The sequence below is a fragment of the Pongo pygmaeus genome, chromosome 1 (assembly GCF_028885625.2).
Source record: "Pongo pygmaeus isolate AG05252 chromosome 1, NHGRI_mPonPyg2-v2.0_pri, whole genome shotgun sequence".
Lineage (NCBI taxonomy): Eukaryota > Metazoa > Chordata > Mammalia > Primates > Hominidae > Pongo > Pongo pygmaeus.
The window spans coordinates 204,372,343-204,385,723 of NC_072373.2; the positions used below are offsets into that span (position 1 = coordinate 204,372,343).

At 47.5% G+C, this 13,381-nt stretch overlaps 1 protein-coding gene across 1 annotated transcript; it reads right to left on the reverse strand.

Annotated features, from left to right (window-relative positions):
- Positions 1-8,700: 8,700 nt before the first annotated feature.
- HMGN2 (high mobility group nucleosomal binding domain 2) lies at positions 8,701-12,325 on the reverse strand. Its single transcript, XM_054499143.2, has 6 exons — positions 12,053-12,325; positions 11,144-11,188; positions 10,939-10,968; positions 10,536-10,586; positions 10,004-10,099; positions 8,701-9,561 (listed from the first exon to the last, which is right to left on the reverse strand). The coding sequence occupies exons 1-6, from the start codon at positions 12,065-12,067 to the stop codon at positions 9,526-9,528; spliced, it is 273 nt and encodes a 90-aa protein (XP_054355118.1). The 5' UTR covers positions 12,068-12,325; the 3' UTR covers positions 8,701-9,525.
- Positions 12,326-13,381: the final 1,056 nt, after the last annotated feature.

Here is a 13,381-nt window from a genome sequence, read left to right on the forward strand (position 1 = left end):
CAGCCTCCTGAGTAGCTGGGACTACAGGTGCCCGCCACCATGCCCGGCTAATTTTTTTTGTATTTTTAGTAGAGACGGGGTTTCACCATGTTAGCCAGGATGGTCTTGATCTCCTGATCTCATGATCCACTCACCTCAGCCTCCCAAAGTGGTGGGATTACAGGCGTGAGCCACTGCGCCCGGCAAACAAGGGCATTTTTAAAAGAAGATACTTGGACAGTTAGAAATTTTAAAATTTGGGTATTTCATAATATTAAGAAATTAATGTGGACAGTGGTATAAACAAGAACTGCGACAAGTTACTAAGTGTTGAAGTTGTGTGGTGGATAGTATGGGACTCATTGTATTATCCTACTTTTGCACATATTTGAAATTTTCCATGACCAAAAAAAGACATTTTTTTCAAAGTCAAGTCATCATGACTTAACACACTCACTGAAAATATGCGATGATGGGGAGTGAGAGATGAATCTGGGATAACTTTCAGGTTTCTAGCTTGAGGGGTGGAATGGGTGGTGGTGCTTTTGTTACGGGCATGTGAACCAGAGCAACTCCATCTTAAATAGGAACTAGGTAAAATGAGGCTGAGACCTGCTGGACTTCATTCCCAGATGGTTAAGGCATTCTAAGTCACAGGATGAGACAGGAGGACAGCATAAGATACAGGTCATAAAGACCTTGCTGATAAAACAGGTTGCAGTAAAGAGGCCAGCTAAATCTCACCCAAACCAAGATGGCAATGAGAGTGACCTCTGGTCGTCCTCACCACCAGTGTCATGACAGTTTACAAATGCCATGGCAATGTCAGGAAGTTACCCTATAAGGTCTAAAAAGGGGAGGCATGAATAACCCACCCCTTGTTTAGCATATCATCAAAAAAAAAACCAAAAAAATGGGCAACCAGCAGACCTTAGGGCTGCTCTGTCTATGGAGTAGCCATTCTTTTATTCCTTTCTTTTATTTTTAATGTTTATTTTTTTTGAGACAGAGTCTCGCTCTGTTGCCCAGGCTGGAATGCAGTGGAGCGATCTCGGCTCACTGCAACCTCCGCCACCTGGGTTCAAGCAATTCTCCTGTCTCAGCCCCCCCAGTAGCTGGGACTACAGGCACCCGCCACCCACGCCTAGCTAATTTTATTATTTTTTAGCAGAAATGGGGTTTCACCATATTGGTCAGGCCAGTCTCCAACTCCTGATCTCAGGTGATCCACCCGCCTTGACCTCCCAAAGTGTTGGGATTACAGGTGTGAGTCACTGCACCCAGCCTCCTTTACTTTCTTAATAAACTTGCTTTTGCTTTGCACTGTGGATTCGCCTTGAATTCTTTCTTGCTCGAGATCCAAGAACCCTCTCTTGGGGTCTGGATCAAGACCTCTTTCCTGTAATACTTGTAAAAGATTGAGGGGAACTAGAGGAGGTGGGTTTGTGAAGAGCAAGGAGAGTTGAATTTTGGTCATGTTGAGTTTGGGGTGCCTGTGGTACATCCGGATGGGACTACACAGGAGGCTGATGGAAATACTGACCTCAAGAGAGACTGGGAGGGATGCAAATGTGAGTCGCTCGATGACATCATGAGGAAAAACTGAAGAGGAGGGGATTGCAAAGGGGCTGGAGGAATGCTGTCTCAGAAACTAGAAGTTCTAGCCCAGGAAGAGGGCTAGAAAAGTTTTTAAAAGGAGGAAATGCTTGGACTCCTACCTCACACACTATACAAAAATTAACTCAAAATAGATCAAAGACCTAAAGTGAAGAGCTAAAACTATTTAAAACTCTTGGAGAACATGGGTGTAAATCTTCATGACTGTGGACTAGGCAATGGTTTCTTAGATATAACACTAAAAGCACAAGTAACCAAAAATAAGTAAACGGGACTTCATCACAATTAAAAACTTGGTTTGTCAAAGGACAGTATTAAGAAAGTGAAGAAGGGCCAGGCGCAGTGGCTACTCCTGTAATCCCAGCGCTTAAGGAGGCTGAGGCAGGAGGACTGCTTGAGTTCAAGACCAGCCTAGGCGACATGGTTAGACTCCGTCTCTACAAAAAATTTAAAAATTAGCTGGGCGTCATGACACATGTCTGTAGTCCCAGCTATTCAGGAGGCTGAAGTGGGAGTATCACCTGAGCTCAGAGACTGAAGCTGCAGTGAGCAGTGTTCATGCTACTGCACTCCAGGCCGGGTGACAGAGCAGGACTCTTATCTCAAAGACAAAACAAAACACACACACACAGAGAATGAGGGGATTACGGATATTATAAGTATCTAATATGGAAACTATATAAAGAACTCAGGCTTGGTGTGGTGGCTCATGCCACTAATCCCCAGCACTTTGGGAAGCTGAGGAGGGCAGATCACTTGAGGCCAGAAGTTTGAGATCAGCCTGGCCAACATGGTGAAACCCCGTCTCTACTAAAAATACAAAAATTAGGCCAGGGTTGGTGGCTCATGCCTGTAATCCCAGCACTTTGGGAGGCTGAGGTGGGGGGATCACCTTAAGTCAGGAGTTCAAGACCAGCCTGGTCAACATGGCGAAACCCCATCTCTACTAAAAAATACAAAAATTAGCTGGGTGTGGTGACAGACACCTGTAATCCCAGCTACTCAGGAGGCTGAGGCAGGATAATTGCTTGAACCCAGGAGGCGAAGGTTAACGGTGAGCCGAGATCGCATCACTGCACTCCAGCCTGGGTGACATGGGGGAGACTCCATCTCCAAAAAAAAAAAGGCTTGGTGGCTCAAGGCTGTAATCCCAGCACTTTGGGAGGCGGGCAGATCACCTAAGGTCAGGAGTTCAAGACCAGCCTGGCCAACATGGTGAAACCCCCGTCTCTACTAAAAATACAAAAATTAGCTGGGCATGGTGGCAGGCGCCTGTTAATCCCAGCTACTTGGAAGGCTGAAACAGGAGAATCGCTTGAACCCGGGAGGCGGAGGTTGCAGTAAGCTGAGATCCCACTACTACACTCCAGCCTGGTGACAGAGCAAGACTCAGTCTCAAAAAAAATTATCTGGGCACGGTGGCGCACGCCTGTAATCCCAACTGCTTGGAAGACTGAGGCATAAGAATCGCTTGAACCCGGGAGGCGGAGTTTGCAATGAATGAAGATTGCACCACTGTACTCCAGCCTGGGTGACAGAGTTGAGATTTTGCCTCAAAAACCCCGCCAAAACAAAAAACTAGCTGGATGTGGTGCTGTGTGCGCCTGTAGTCCTGGCTACAAGGGGGGATTGTTTGAGCCCAGATCAACACTGCAGTGAGCTGTGTTTGCACAACTACACTCCAGCCTCGGAGACAGTTAGATCCTGTCTCAAAAATCAAAAACTATACACACACACACACACACACACACACACATACACACACATATACATAAAGAACTCTGAGGCCAGGGGCAGGAGCTCACACCTGTAATCCCAGTACTTTGGGAGGCTGAGGTGGGCGGATCATCTGAGGTCAGAAGTTCAAGATCAGCCTGGCCAACATTGCAAAACCCCGTCTCTACTAAAAATACAAGAATTAGCCAGGCGTGGTTGTGCATTGCCTGTAATCCCAGCTACTTGGGAGGCTGAGGCATAAGAATCTCTTGAGCCTGAGAGGCAGAGGTTGCAGTGAGCCGAGATCACACCATTGCACTCTAGCTTGGGGGACACAGCGAGACCATCTGAAAATAAAAGAAAAGAAAGAATAGAAAAGGTGGCTCATGCCTGTAATCCCAGCATTTTGGGAGGCTGAGGCAGGCGGATCACCTGAGGTCAGGAGTTCGAGACCAGCCTGGCCAAAATGGTGAATACCCGTCTCTACTGAAAATAGAAAAAAATTAGCCGGGCACAGTCGTGGTCATCTGTAATCCCAGCTACTCTGGAGGCTGAGGCAGGGAGAATTGCTTGAACCCAGGAGGCAGAAGTTGCAGTGAGCTGAGATCATGCCACTGCACTCCAGCCTGGGTGACAGAGCAAGACTCCCTCTCAAAAAAAAAAAAAGAAAAGTAAGAGAAAAGAACTCTTACACTTCAACAATAAAAACAACCCAGAAAGAATACTTTCCTGAGGAGCATGTTAAACACACACACACACTCCCTAATTATAACTTGGCAAAGGATGTGAATAGACACTTCTTTAAAAAAAGATACACAGGCTGGGCACAGTGGCTCACACCTGTAATCCCAGCACTTTGGGAGACTGAGGTGGGCAGATCACCTGAGGTCAGGAGTTCAAGACCAGCCTGGTGGCCAACATGGTGAAACCCCTCTCTATAAAAATACAAAAATTAGCTGGGCGTGATGTCGGGTGCGTGTAATCCCAGCTACTCAGGAGGCTGAGGCAAGAGAATCACCTGAACCTGGGAGGCAGAGGTTGCAGTGAGCTGAGATTGCACCATTGCACTCCAGCCTGGGGGAGACAGCAAGACTCTGTCTCAAAAAAAAAAAAAAAGAAAGAAAAAAGCCAGCACGGTGGCTCCCACTCATGCCTGTAATCCCAGCACTTTGGGAGGCAGAGGCAGACGGATCACAACGGCAAGGTCAGGAGTTCCAGACCAGCCTGGCCAGTATGGTGAAACTCTGTCTCTACTAAAAATACAAAAATTAGCCAGGTGTGGTGGCAGGCGCCTGTAGTCCCAGCTACTCGGGAGGCTGAGGCAGGAGAATCGCTTGAATCCAGGAGGCAGAGGTTGCAGTGACCAGAGATCGCACCACTGTACTCCAGCCTGGGAGAGAGAGCAAGACTCTGTCTCCAAAAATAAAAAATAATAAATAAATAAATGAGGCCAGGCATGGTGGCTCACACTTGTAATCCCAGCACTTTGGGAGGCCAAGGTGGGCAGATCACCTGAGGTCAGGAATTTGAGGCCAGTCTGGCCAACATGATGAAACCCCGTTTCTACTAAAAATACAAACAATTAGCCGGGTGTGGTGGTGGATGCATGTAATCCCAGCTACTCGGGAGGCTGAGACAGCAGAATTGCCCAGGAGGGGGAGGTTGCGGTGAGCTGAGATCACGCCACTGCACTCCAGCCTGGGTGACAAAAGCAAAACTGTCTTAAAAAGAAAGAAAAGGCTGGGCAAGGTGGCTCACACCTGTAATCCCAGCACTTTGGGAGGCCAAGGCAGGTGGATCACCTGAGGTCAGAAGTTCAAGACCAGCCTGACCAACATGGAGAAACCTCGTCTCTACTAAAAATACAAAAAATTAGCCGTGCGTGGTGGCACATGCCTGTAATCCCAGCTACTTGGGAGGCTGAGGCAGAATAATTGCTTGAACCTGGGAGGAGGAGGTTGCAGTGAGCCGAGATCATGCCACTGCACTCCAGCCTGGGCAACGAGAGCGAAGTTCCGTCTCAAAAAAAAAATGAAAGAAAGAAAAAAGTACGAGTTACCATATGACCCAGCAATTTCATTCCTAGGTATGTGCCCAAATGAACTAGAAACATACGCCTACAAAAACTTCTATATGATATTTGTAGCAGCATTATTCACAATAGTCCCAAAGTGGAAATCACCCAAATGTACATCAACTGATGAGTAAATAAAATGTGACTTATCCAATGTGATATATCCATACAATAGAATGTTATTTGGCAGTACAAGTTATCAAATACATATGATATGGATGAACCTTGAAAACATGCTAAGTCAAAGAAGCCAGCCGAGAAAAAACACAGATTGATTCCATTTAGATGAAATATCCAGAAAAGGTCTAGAGAGACAGAAAGTAATTAGTGATTGCCTAGGGATGGGGGGAGGAAGAAATGGGGAGTTAACTGCTAATAGGCATGGAGCTTTTTTGGGGTGATGAAAATATTCAGAGGCTGGGCAGGGTAGTTCATGCCTATAATCCCAGCACTTTGGGAGGCCAAGGCGGGAAGATCACTGGAGGTCAGGAGTTCAAGACTAGCCTGGGCAACATGGCAAAACCCTGTCTCTACCAAAAACACAAAAAATTAGCCAGGCATGGTGTGTGCCTGTGGTCCTAGCTATTTGGGAGGCTGAGGTGGGAGCTTGAGCCTGGGAAGTAGATGCTGCAGTGAGCAATAAGCTGAGACCATACCACTGCAAACCAGCCTGGGTGACACAGTGAGATACCCCACCTCAAAAAAAAAAAAAAAAAAAAAAAAAAAAAAAATACATATATATATATACACACACACACACACACACACGTATATATTCCAGAATTAGATAGTGGCAATAGTTACACAATGTTGTGAATGTACTAAAACCACTGTAGTATATGCTTTAAAATTGTGAATTTTGGCTGGGTGTGGTAGCCAGCACTTTGGTAGGCCAGGGTGGGAGGACTGCTTTGTGCCCAGGAGTTGAATACCAGCCTGGGCAACATAAGACTCCATCTCTTAAAATAATGATATAGTGGTGACTTTTTTTTTTTCCCCAAGAGCGTTGTGTATTTATTTTTTAAATTTTATTATTATTATACTTTAAGTTTTAGGGTACATGTGCACAATGTGCAGGTTTGTTACATACGTATACATGTGCCATGTTGGTGTGCTGTACCCATTAGGTATGTCTCCTAATGGGAGCATTAGGTATGTCTCCTAATGCTATCCCTCCCCCCAAAGCTAAGGAGCATTAGGTATGTCTCCTAATGCTATCCCTCCCCCCAAAGTGGTGACTTTTAATGGTATATGATTATTTCTCAACTTAAAGAAGGGGAGGGGTAATTCTCAGCAGTGTAACTGCTGCAATCAATCAGACCAGGCCTCAAGAGACCATGCAGCAGGCTGTCCACACAACAGCCATTTTCCTCTATCATCATCCCTCCTCTATTGAATTCTAACAATTCTGACTGGTCTAGGCAGATTCTGTGGTGTCATTCCTCTTGCTATGATTGGTTTAGGAGTGGAGAGGCAATCCAGATCTGCCCAATGAAACAGGCTGCTGGGGTGCTTGTAGGAAATATTTCATTATTTTTAAATACAGGGAAAAAAGGAGCAGTCCTCCAGCCTCTTGCCATTGGTATGGCAAATTACAATGTCTGGAGCAACTGCCTTGAAGGTGAGGTGGCTGGAGAACATGTTGAGGGCAGCAGAGCACAAAGATAGGAAGCCCACCTGGGACCTCACAACTGCCCGACCTCGCGACTTGAATCAGGAGATGAATCCTGAGTTTGTGCCATTTATTTTACTTTTTTTACTTAGAGCCCAAGCATCTGGTGACTTTTCCCAAGATCGTTAAGAATGGGCCTGGAGACAGGGCTCGCACTGAGCATGCTACCATGGCTGTCTTGGAGAATGGTCCTTACATGTTTTGATGTCTGGTTTGGTTTTAGGCCCAGCCACTTTCATGGTCCAGAGCCAGTCAAATCAGTATTTTCCAGGAAAGAAAAAAAGAAAAAAACTCCAAAAAGTTCAAGCTTACCCTACTCATCCTAATTATATGGCAACAAGAAGAGGGCCAGAAAATAAGTAAAAAACAGACTATCAAGTTTAACCTCAGCCAGTCGCTTCACATCTGAGCCTCACTCTCAACTACAAAATGGGGCTACACCTGTATCTCACAGGACTGACTCAAAAATTAAAGAGCATGAGGCAGAGCTGCTAGCATAGCCCAGGGCTTAGCGGACTCACCACTCACAAAGAACCCCAGCTATAACTTTCTCATATTCTGCAACCTCTGCTCAAACACCAGCCCATCACCCCTGACCACTCTAAGATGTCTGTAAGTTTCCTCTGGAAGAGGACACCACTTTTAGAATAAAAATTACCCATCTACAACCTAGAATGAATGACTGCAGCAATAATGAAAGTAAATGGCTGGTAACTGGCTACATGGACAAATGGTATTTTATCCTGAATAAAAGTCAGAAATGACTTTTGTCTAGTTGAGGGTCTGAATCCTGACTCTGCTGCTCATTAGATGTACACATAACCTCCAACAAGTTTCACCTGTGCCTGATTCCTCATCCATGAGTGTGATACATATATTACACAAACATCTCAACACTTGAGAGATAATACACAAAAAACCTCAAGAACTTAACAGCGATACTTTTTTGATTAAGAGAATGGACAAAGCAATTATAGTCTCCAATTTACTTTATTCCTGTCCAACAATACAGCCAGGAGGTCTGTGAAAGCAAATTCAAGGTGAAACATGAATTTGTTACCAGTTCCATATTCTAACAAATAGCTTCTTGCCATTTCACTTAGAGAAACATGGGGTTCTCCGCATCTCCAAACTAAAGTAATCAGGAAAGACCCCATTCTGTCTTTGTTTGCAGGTCTACTTAGGAGCAAAGTGTCATCTACCTTACAAATGGACAATTCTGTACACATGCACAGGGACACTCTCTGACATTAGTCTATTAAGTTGCTAATTTTATAGAGATTGCAAATGCAGATAGAAGTAGAGAGGCTCCTGTCAGCTACCCAGCCAAAACCTCAGATCTACCAAAAATCTGCATTTTACACTTCATGTATTCGGAGTCATGCAAAAAACAAACACTGCAGGGAATGCTGCATAACCAAGTACAGAATCACTCCATACTCCCAGCCTTTCACCATCAGCTAAGTCTACTCCTGGAATCCTTCCTAACTGCACCTAGCACTGTGTTTTGGAAACTGACTATAAATCAGTGAAAAATCATCATTAGACTGTACATGGAGTACCTCAAAGCAGAACGTACCCTGTTCCAAGAGACTTGGATAAACCAGGTTACCCCACTTGTGGGAAAAGATCAGAGGCAGCATTCCAAGCCAAACTGTATCCAGCTTTATTAAAGATACTTTCCATAAACAATCATGGTATTTCAGGCAGGACATGGGCAGACAATCGTTAACAGTATACAACAACTTTCAAACTCCCTTCTTCAATGGACTACCAAAAATCAGAAAGCCACTATAAAACCCAATGAAGTCTTCATCTGATGCTCTGAACAGGGAAAGTTTAGAGTGAGGGTTGACATTTCACATTTAGCATGTTGTTTAACAACTTTTCACAAGCCGACCCTGACTTTCAGGAAGTGAAATGAAAATGGCAGAATTTATCTGAAGATCCACAATCTAGAAATGGAACCACTGCTCTTTTGACAGGTGCCATCTCAGTGGCATCACTGGAAAGTCCAGATTGCCTGACACACTGGTAACCAATGACTAGGGGTCAGGTCCCAACAGATGTCTGGGCTTAAGGGAGTTAAGTCTATGCTGAAAGATGGAAAGGGAGAAGAGGACATAAAAACAAATTTGTTTTTCCATACCACAAGGCTTTTGTGCCAAGGTGGCCATGTGTGTCAAAGTCAGGGAATCCCTCCTCCTGGGAGCCAAGAGGAAGTCTCTCAAAACTAGAAGGGAAAGGTGTTTTCTCCACATCAATCCAGCTTTGGAGACATTCTATTAGTGACATATGCCCCCCTTCCCCCAAAAACAACAATGAAGTGTTCTGTGTGCTAACAACATAGCTTTAAAAAAAAAAAAAAAGTAAAACAAAATTCTGCATTTTTATAAAACTTGATAAAAAATAGTATTTCAAACTGTACAGTCACCAGAAGTACACAGTTATCAAAAATGCACACACTTCACTTGGCATCTCCAGCACCTTCAGCTTTCTGTGCCTAAAAGAAAACAGACAAATTAATGCAATGCGTAGATTTCAAAACTATCTTTGTTCACATTCCACCTACAGCATCACTTTGCTCCCAGGCCAAAGTTCAGTTTTCAGGTACTGAGACTCAGTATTTCTTCTGAGAATGACTTACTAGGTAACTTTGCTAAGTCACCTCTCCTCTGGGCCTCATTGTAAAATTGAGGTAGGAAGAACACCAGAAGACCTGAGGTTACTCCTAGCTTGAAAACTTCATGTAGTATAAAACACAATGCCCTTCAGCTGACAGTAGAGATTTCAAGAATTCAGGATTTAAGTTAACAGGAAAGCTACAAGCAGACTCTGGACCAAATGGTACATTTGGAGTGATACAACAAAAGGGCAATTAAATTTTTGATATCAGCAACTAACTGAATGAGCAAATCTAACAAAGGGTGAAACAGCAGTTATACCTGGTCTGTTTTGGCATCTCCATTTTCTGCAGGGTTATTCCCCTCCTTGCCAGCATCAGCTTTTCCCTTTTTCCCTTTGGGTACCTTCTCTCCCTTCTGAAAAAGGGGAAAAAATAGAACTGTTTCTCCCCATTTCATATTACCAAGGTATGGTCTGCAAAGTTCTGCACAAGGTAGGATTGTTTACTCAAGATAAAACACAAACCCTCACCCATTTGACAAGAACAACTGATCAAAACTAGGCTAAATTATCTGTAATTTGCTATAATCTTTAGTACTTAAAATTTCCTAAGTAACAGAAAAATAAATCAGTTTAAACCCTGGGATATTTAATATTTAAATGCAGATTTTCCTACAAACTAACGACAGAATTCTTGATCAGGAAACCAACGTTATGAATGACAGGGACGAGGCAAGCTATCCACACAGTTTATAATCTCCATTAATGGAGGCACCATTATGTTAATTAAGTTAAGGCACTAAGGACAGTCCTCATTCTGTGAATATGATCAGTTCCAATGTTAGCACTTACCTTTGCAGGGGCCTTTTTAGGCTTGGGCTCTGGCTTTGGAGGAGCAGGTTTCTTTTTTTGGCAGGAAGAGAGGAAAAAGTGAACATCAGCACAATGGACTGAAGAAAACCACCCACAACCAACCAAAAGTACCAAGGGTAGAGAAGTTTTTCCTCCTCCTCAAAGTTTTGGTGGTTGGCTTTCTTCTAGAATGTTGGATCTCCAGAAGCCCACTCAAATGTCCCACTTTGGCTACAGGCATCAGAATTTCAGAGCCAGCAAAACCCAAAGGAGCAAGAGTCCCAAGTAGAGGCAATGATTCAAAACCAGGCACTAACCATGATTCATGGGAAGCAAAGGGAATTATTTTTTGATGTTTTTTAGTTTCAGGGACAAATACGAAAATTCAAAAGCATACACTTACAGCAGACAACCTCGCGGATCTTCTCTGTGGCTATTAAAGACAACGAGAAAGTTAGAAATAGGACAGGTAAGTCGCTTTGAAAGTTTGGTATCAATTTGCTCTAGATTATAGAAGTGTAAATTCAGGACACAGGTTACGGTTAATCACCGAGTCCAGTAGCCTCTGCTAGTCCAAGGCTTTGACCCTTGAAGAGATAATAACTTACTTCGTCCTTCACCTTGGCTTTATCTCCCTTAGCATCCCCTTCAGCCTATAAGAAACAAGAACAAAAAACTGCAGCTTTTGAGGTGGTTCCTAGTCACTTCCTAAACTTTAGAGTGCTAACAATGAAAATTAAAGCAGTTGTCCACACAACTTTTCTAGGACATAAACAAATGAGTGAGCCCGACGTTCGTATAAGAACGAAGCGCGCGCAGGAGCCCCGGCTCGCCGACCCGAGAAGCGAGGGCTGAGCCGGGGCGCAGCCGGGAAGGGCAGCCGAGCCCGCACCACCGCGCCAGGCAGGAGCAACAGCTGCAGATGGCGCAAACAAACCCCCTCCGGAGGCGGAGCCCAGCGCCGTTGCTATGGCAGCCGTCGAGGGCGGGAGAGGGAGGCGCGCGCAGCTCGAGAACTCGTGGGCGGCGGCAGCGCGCGTCTCGTGCGCCGGGAACGTGGGCGAGGGGGCGGGGCCATACTGCACAAGCCCCGCCCCCTCACGGCGGCGGTTTTTTGGCGGCAGCGCTTTCCCCCGCCCGCCAACCCCGAGCGCCGCCTTCCCGCCCTTTCGGGTTTGAATTGCCCGCCCGCAGGGAGGGGAGGGAAGGGGCCCTGGCGATGGGGGAGGGGGCACGGGGCGGGGGCGGCGAGCCCGAGGAGAGCGGGATAAACAGCCGCCAACATGGCTCCTCCCGCCGCGGCCGCCGCTCCTCCAATATGGCCTCTGGCGCCCGCGGGCAGCCAAGCCGCTCAGGGTTAGCCCCGAGCTGCCCGACACCGCCTCGAGCCCCCGCGCGGGGAGGCTGCGCTGGCTCCTGCTCGGCGCTGATTCTCGCTCCCTGCACCAGGGAGGCGGCGGCGGCGGCGATGGTGGCGGCAGTGGCGGCCCGGCGCCTGGGGCCCTCGCGCCACGTACCTTTCTCTTGGGCATGGTGGCGGCGGCGACGGCGGCGGGACGTAGGTGCTGGACGCGGGATGCAGCGGCGCGCGGGCTTTGGTCGGTCCGGGGGTCGTTCTTGCCTCTTCTTCTTCACACTGCTCGGGCTCCGGGGGGTTTATAAAGTTTTTATAGCGCTGGGAGCCCCGGACCGGTTAGAACCGGATTTCACCTCCCGCCGCCGTTCATTGGCCCAGCTGGGGTCACGTGGGCGGGGTTTAAACTCACCTCCTCTGGAGGGAGTGAGGAGGGGGGTGTGTGGAGGGGGGGGGGTAGTGCGCGGAGACGGCTGCGCGCCGAGGGGGTGGGGGCGTAGTCGGGGAGGCGCGCGTCGAAGGCAGTAAATGAGGAGGGGTGCGCGAGTCGGCGGGCTCTGGGTTCCGGCTCCCGCCAAGAGCTGTCTTTTGCAAACTAGCAAGTTCCTTCCACCTTATGCAACCCAGCAACCCACTTCTCCAAGCCGTGCGACACTCAGGGCGCATCTCAGCGGCTTTCCTTCCTGCTCCCGCTGGGGGCCCCAGAAGAGGGGTTTGCGAAGCCTGGCTGCACTGTCCTGCTCCTCTGGAAGCAGGAGGAAGCGCGGCTGGAGACACAGGCTGCAGTTCCCAGGGCCCAGGCTGACGCCGAAGTGGGAAAAAGGCGGGGAAACCAGCTTGGCGCAGCCGGACGTGCATCTTTCCGAGCTGCCACTTCGGGAAAGCCTTTCGTGCACCTCACCTGAAAGACGGTCCCACTCGAGGTGGGCTAGGGGTTTCAGGGGGAGACTTTCCATGCAGAGGTGCCTTTTGGGTGCCGTTGGTCAGGTAGGAGCTGTCCTTTCAGCACCCGTTGCGCAGCCGCCTCCCCAAATGCTACGGAAGCCCCCACCCCCAACGCCTGTCGGGTGGCTCCCTTAAGGTCCCTGTATTCCCAAACCTCCAGACCCCGCCACAGTATGGTGGAGAGCGGCCGTCGAGGTCTACCAGCACTCCCTTCCCCCTACACTCTACCCCTCTCGGAGACATTTTGCCCGGCTGCCCCAACCCGACGCGGCCACCAAGCCTGGGCACTGCAGCCGCAGCTGGCGAAATCCCTCCTTCCACACTGTCAAGCTGGCTGCCTTTCACTTGCGCGAGGAAAAGCAGGGTGGAGGAAAGCGCCCAGGGATTAGGAAACAAGTAGAGGAACAGGTGGTGTGATGGCAAAAGGGCTCTTCCAGTGCCCCCTAGTCCAAAGCCAGGGTGTTGGAGCTAGCCAAGTGCACCTGAGGGAGGGTAGGCAATTGCAGCAGCAAAACAAGGTGTTCTTCCGTTGCAGTTAGCAAACAAG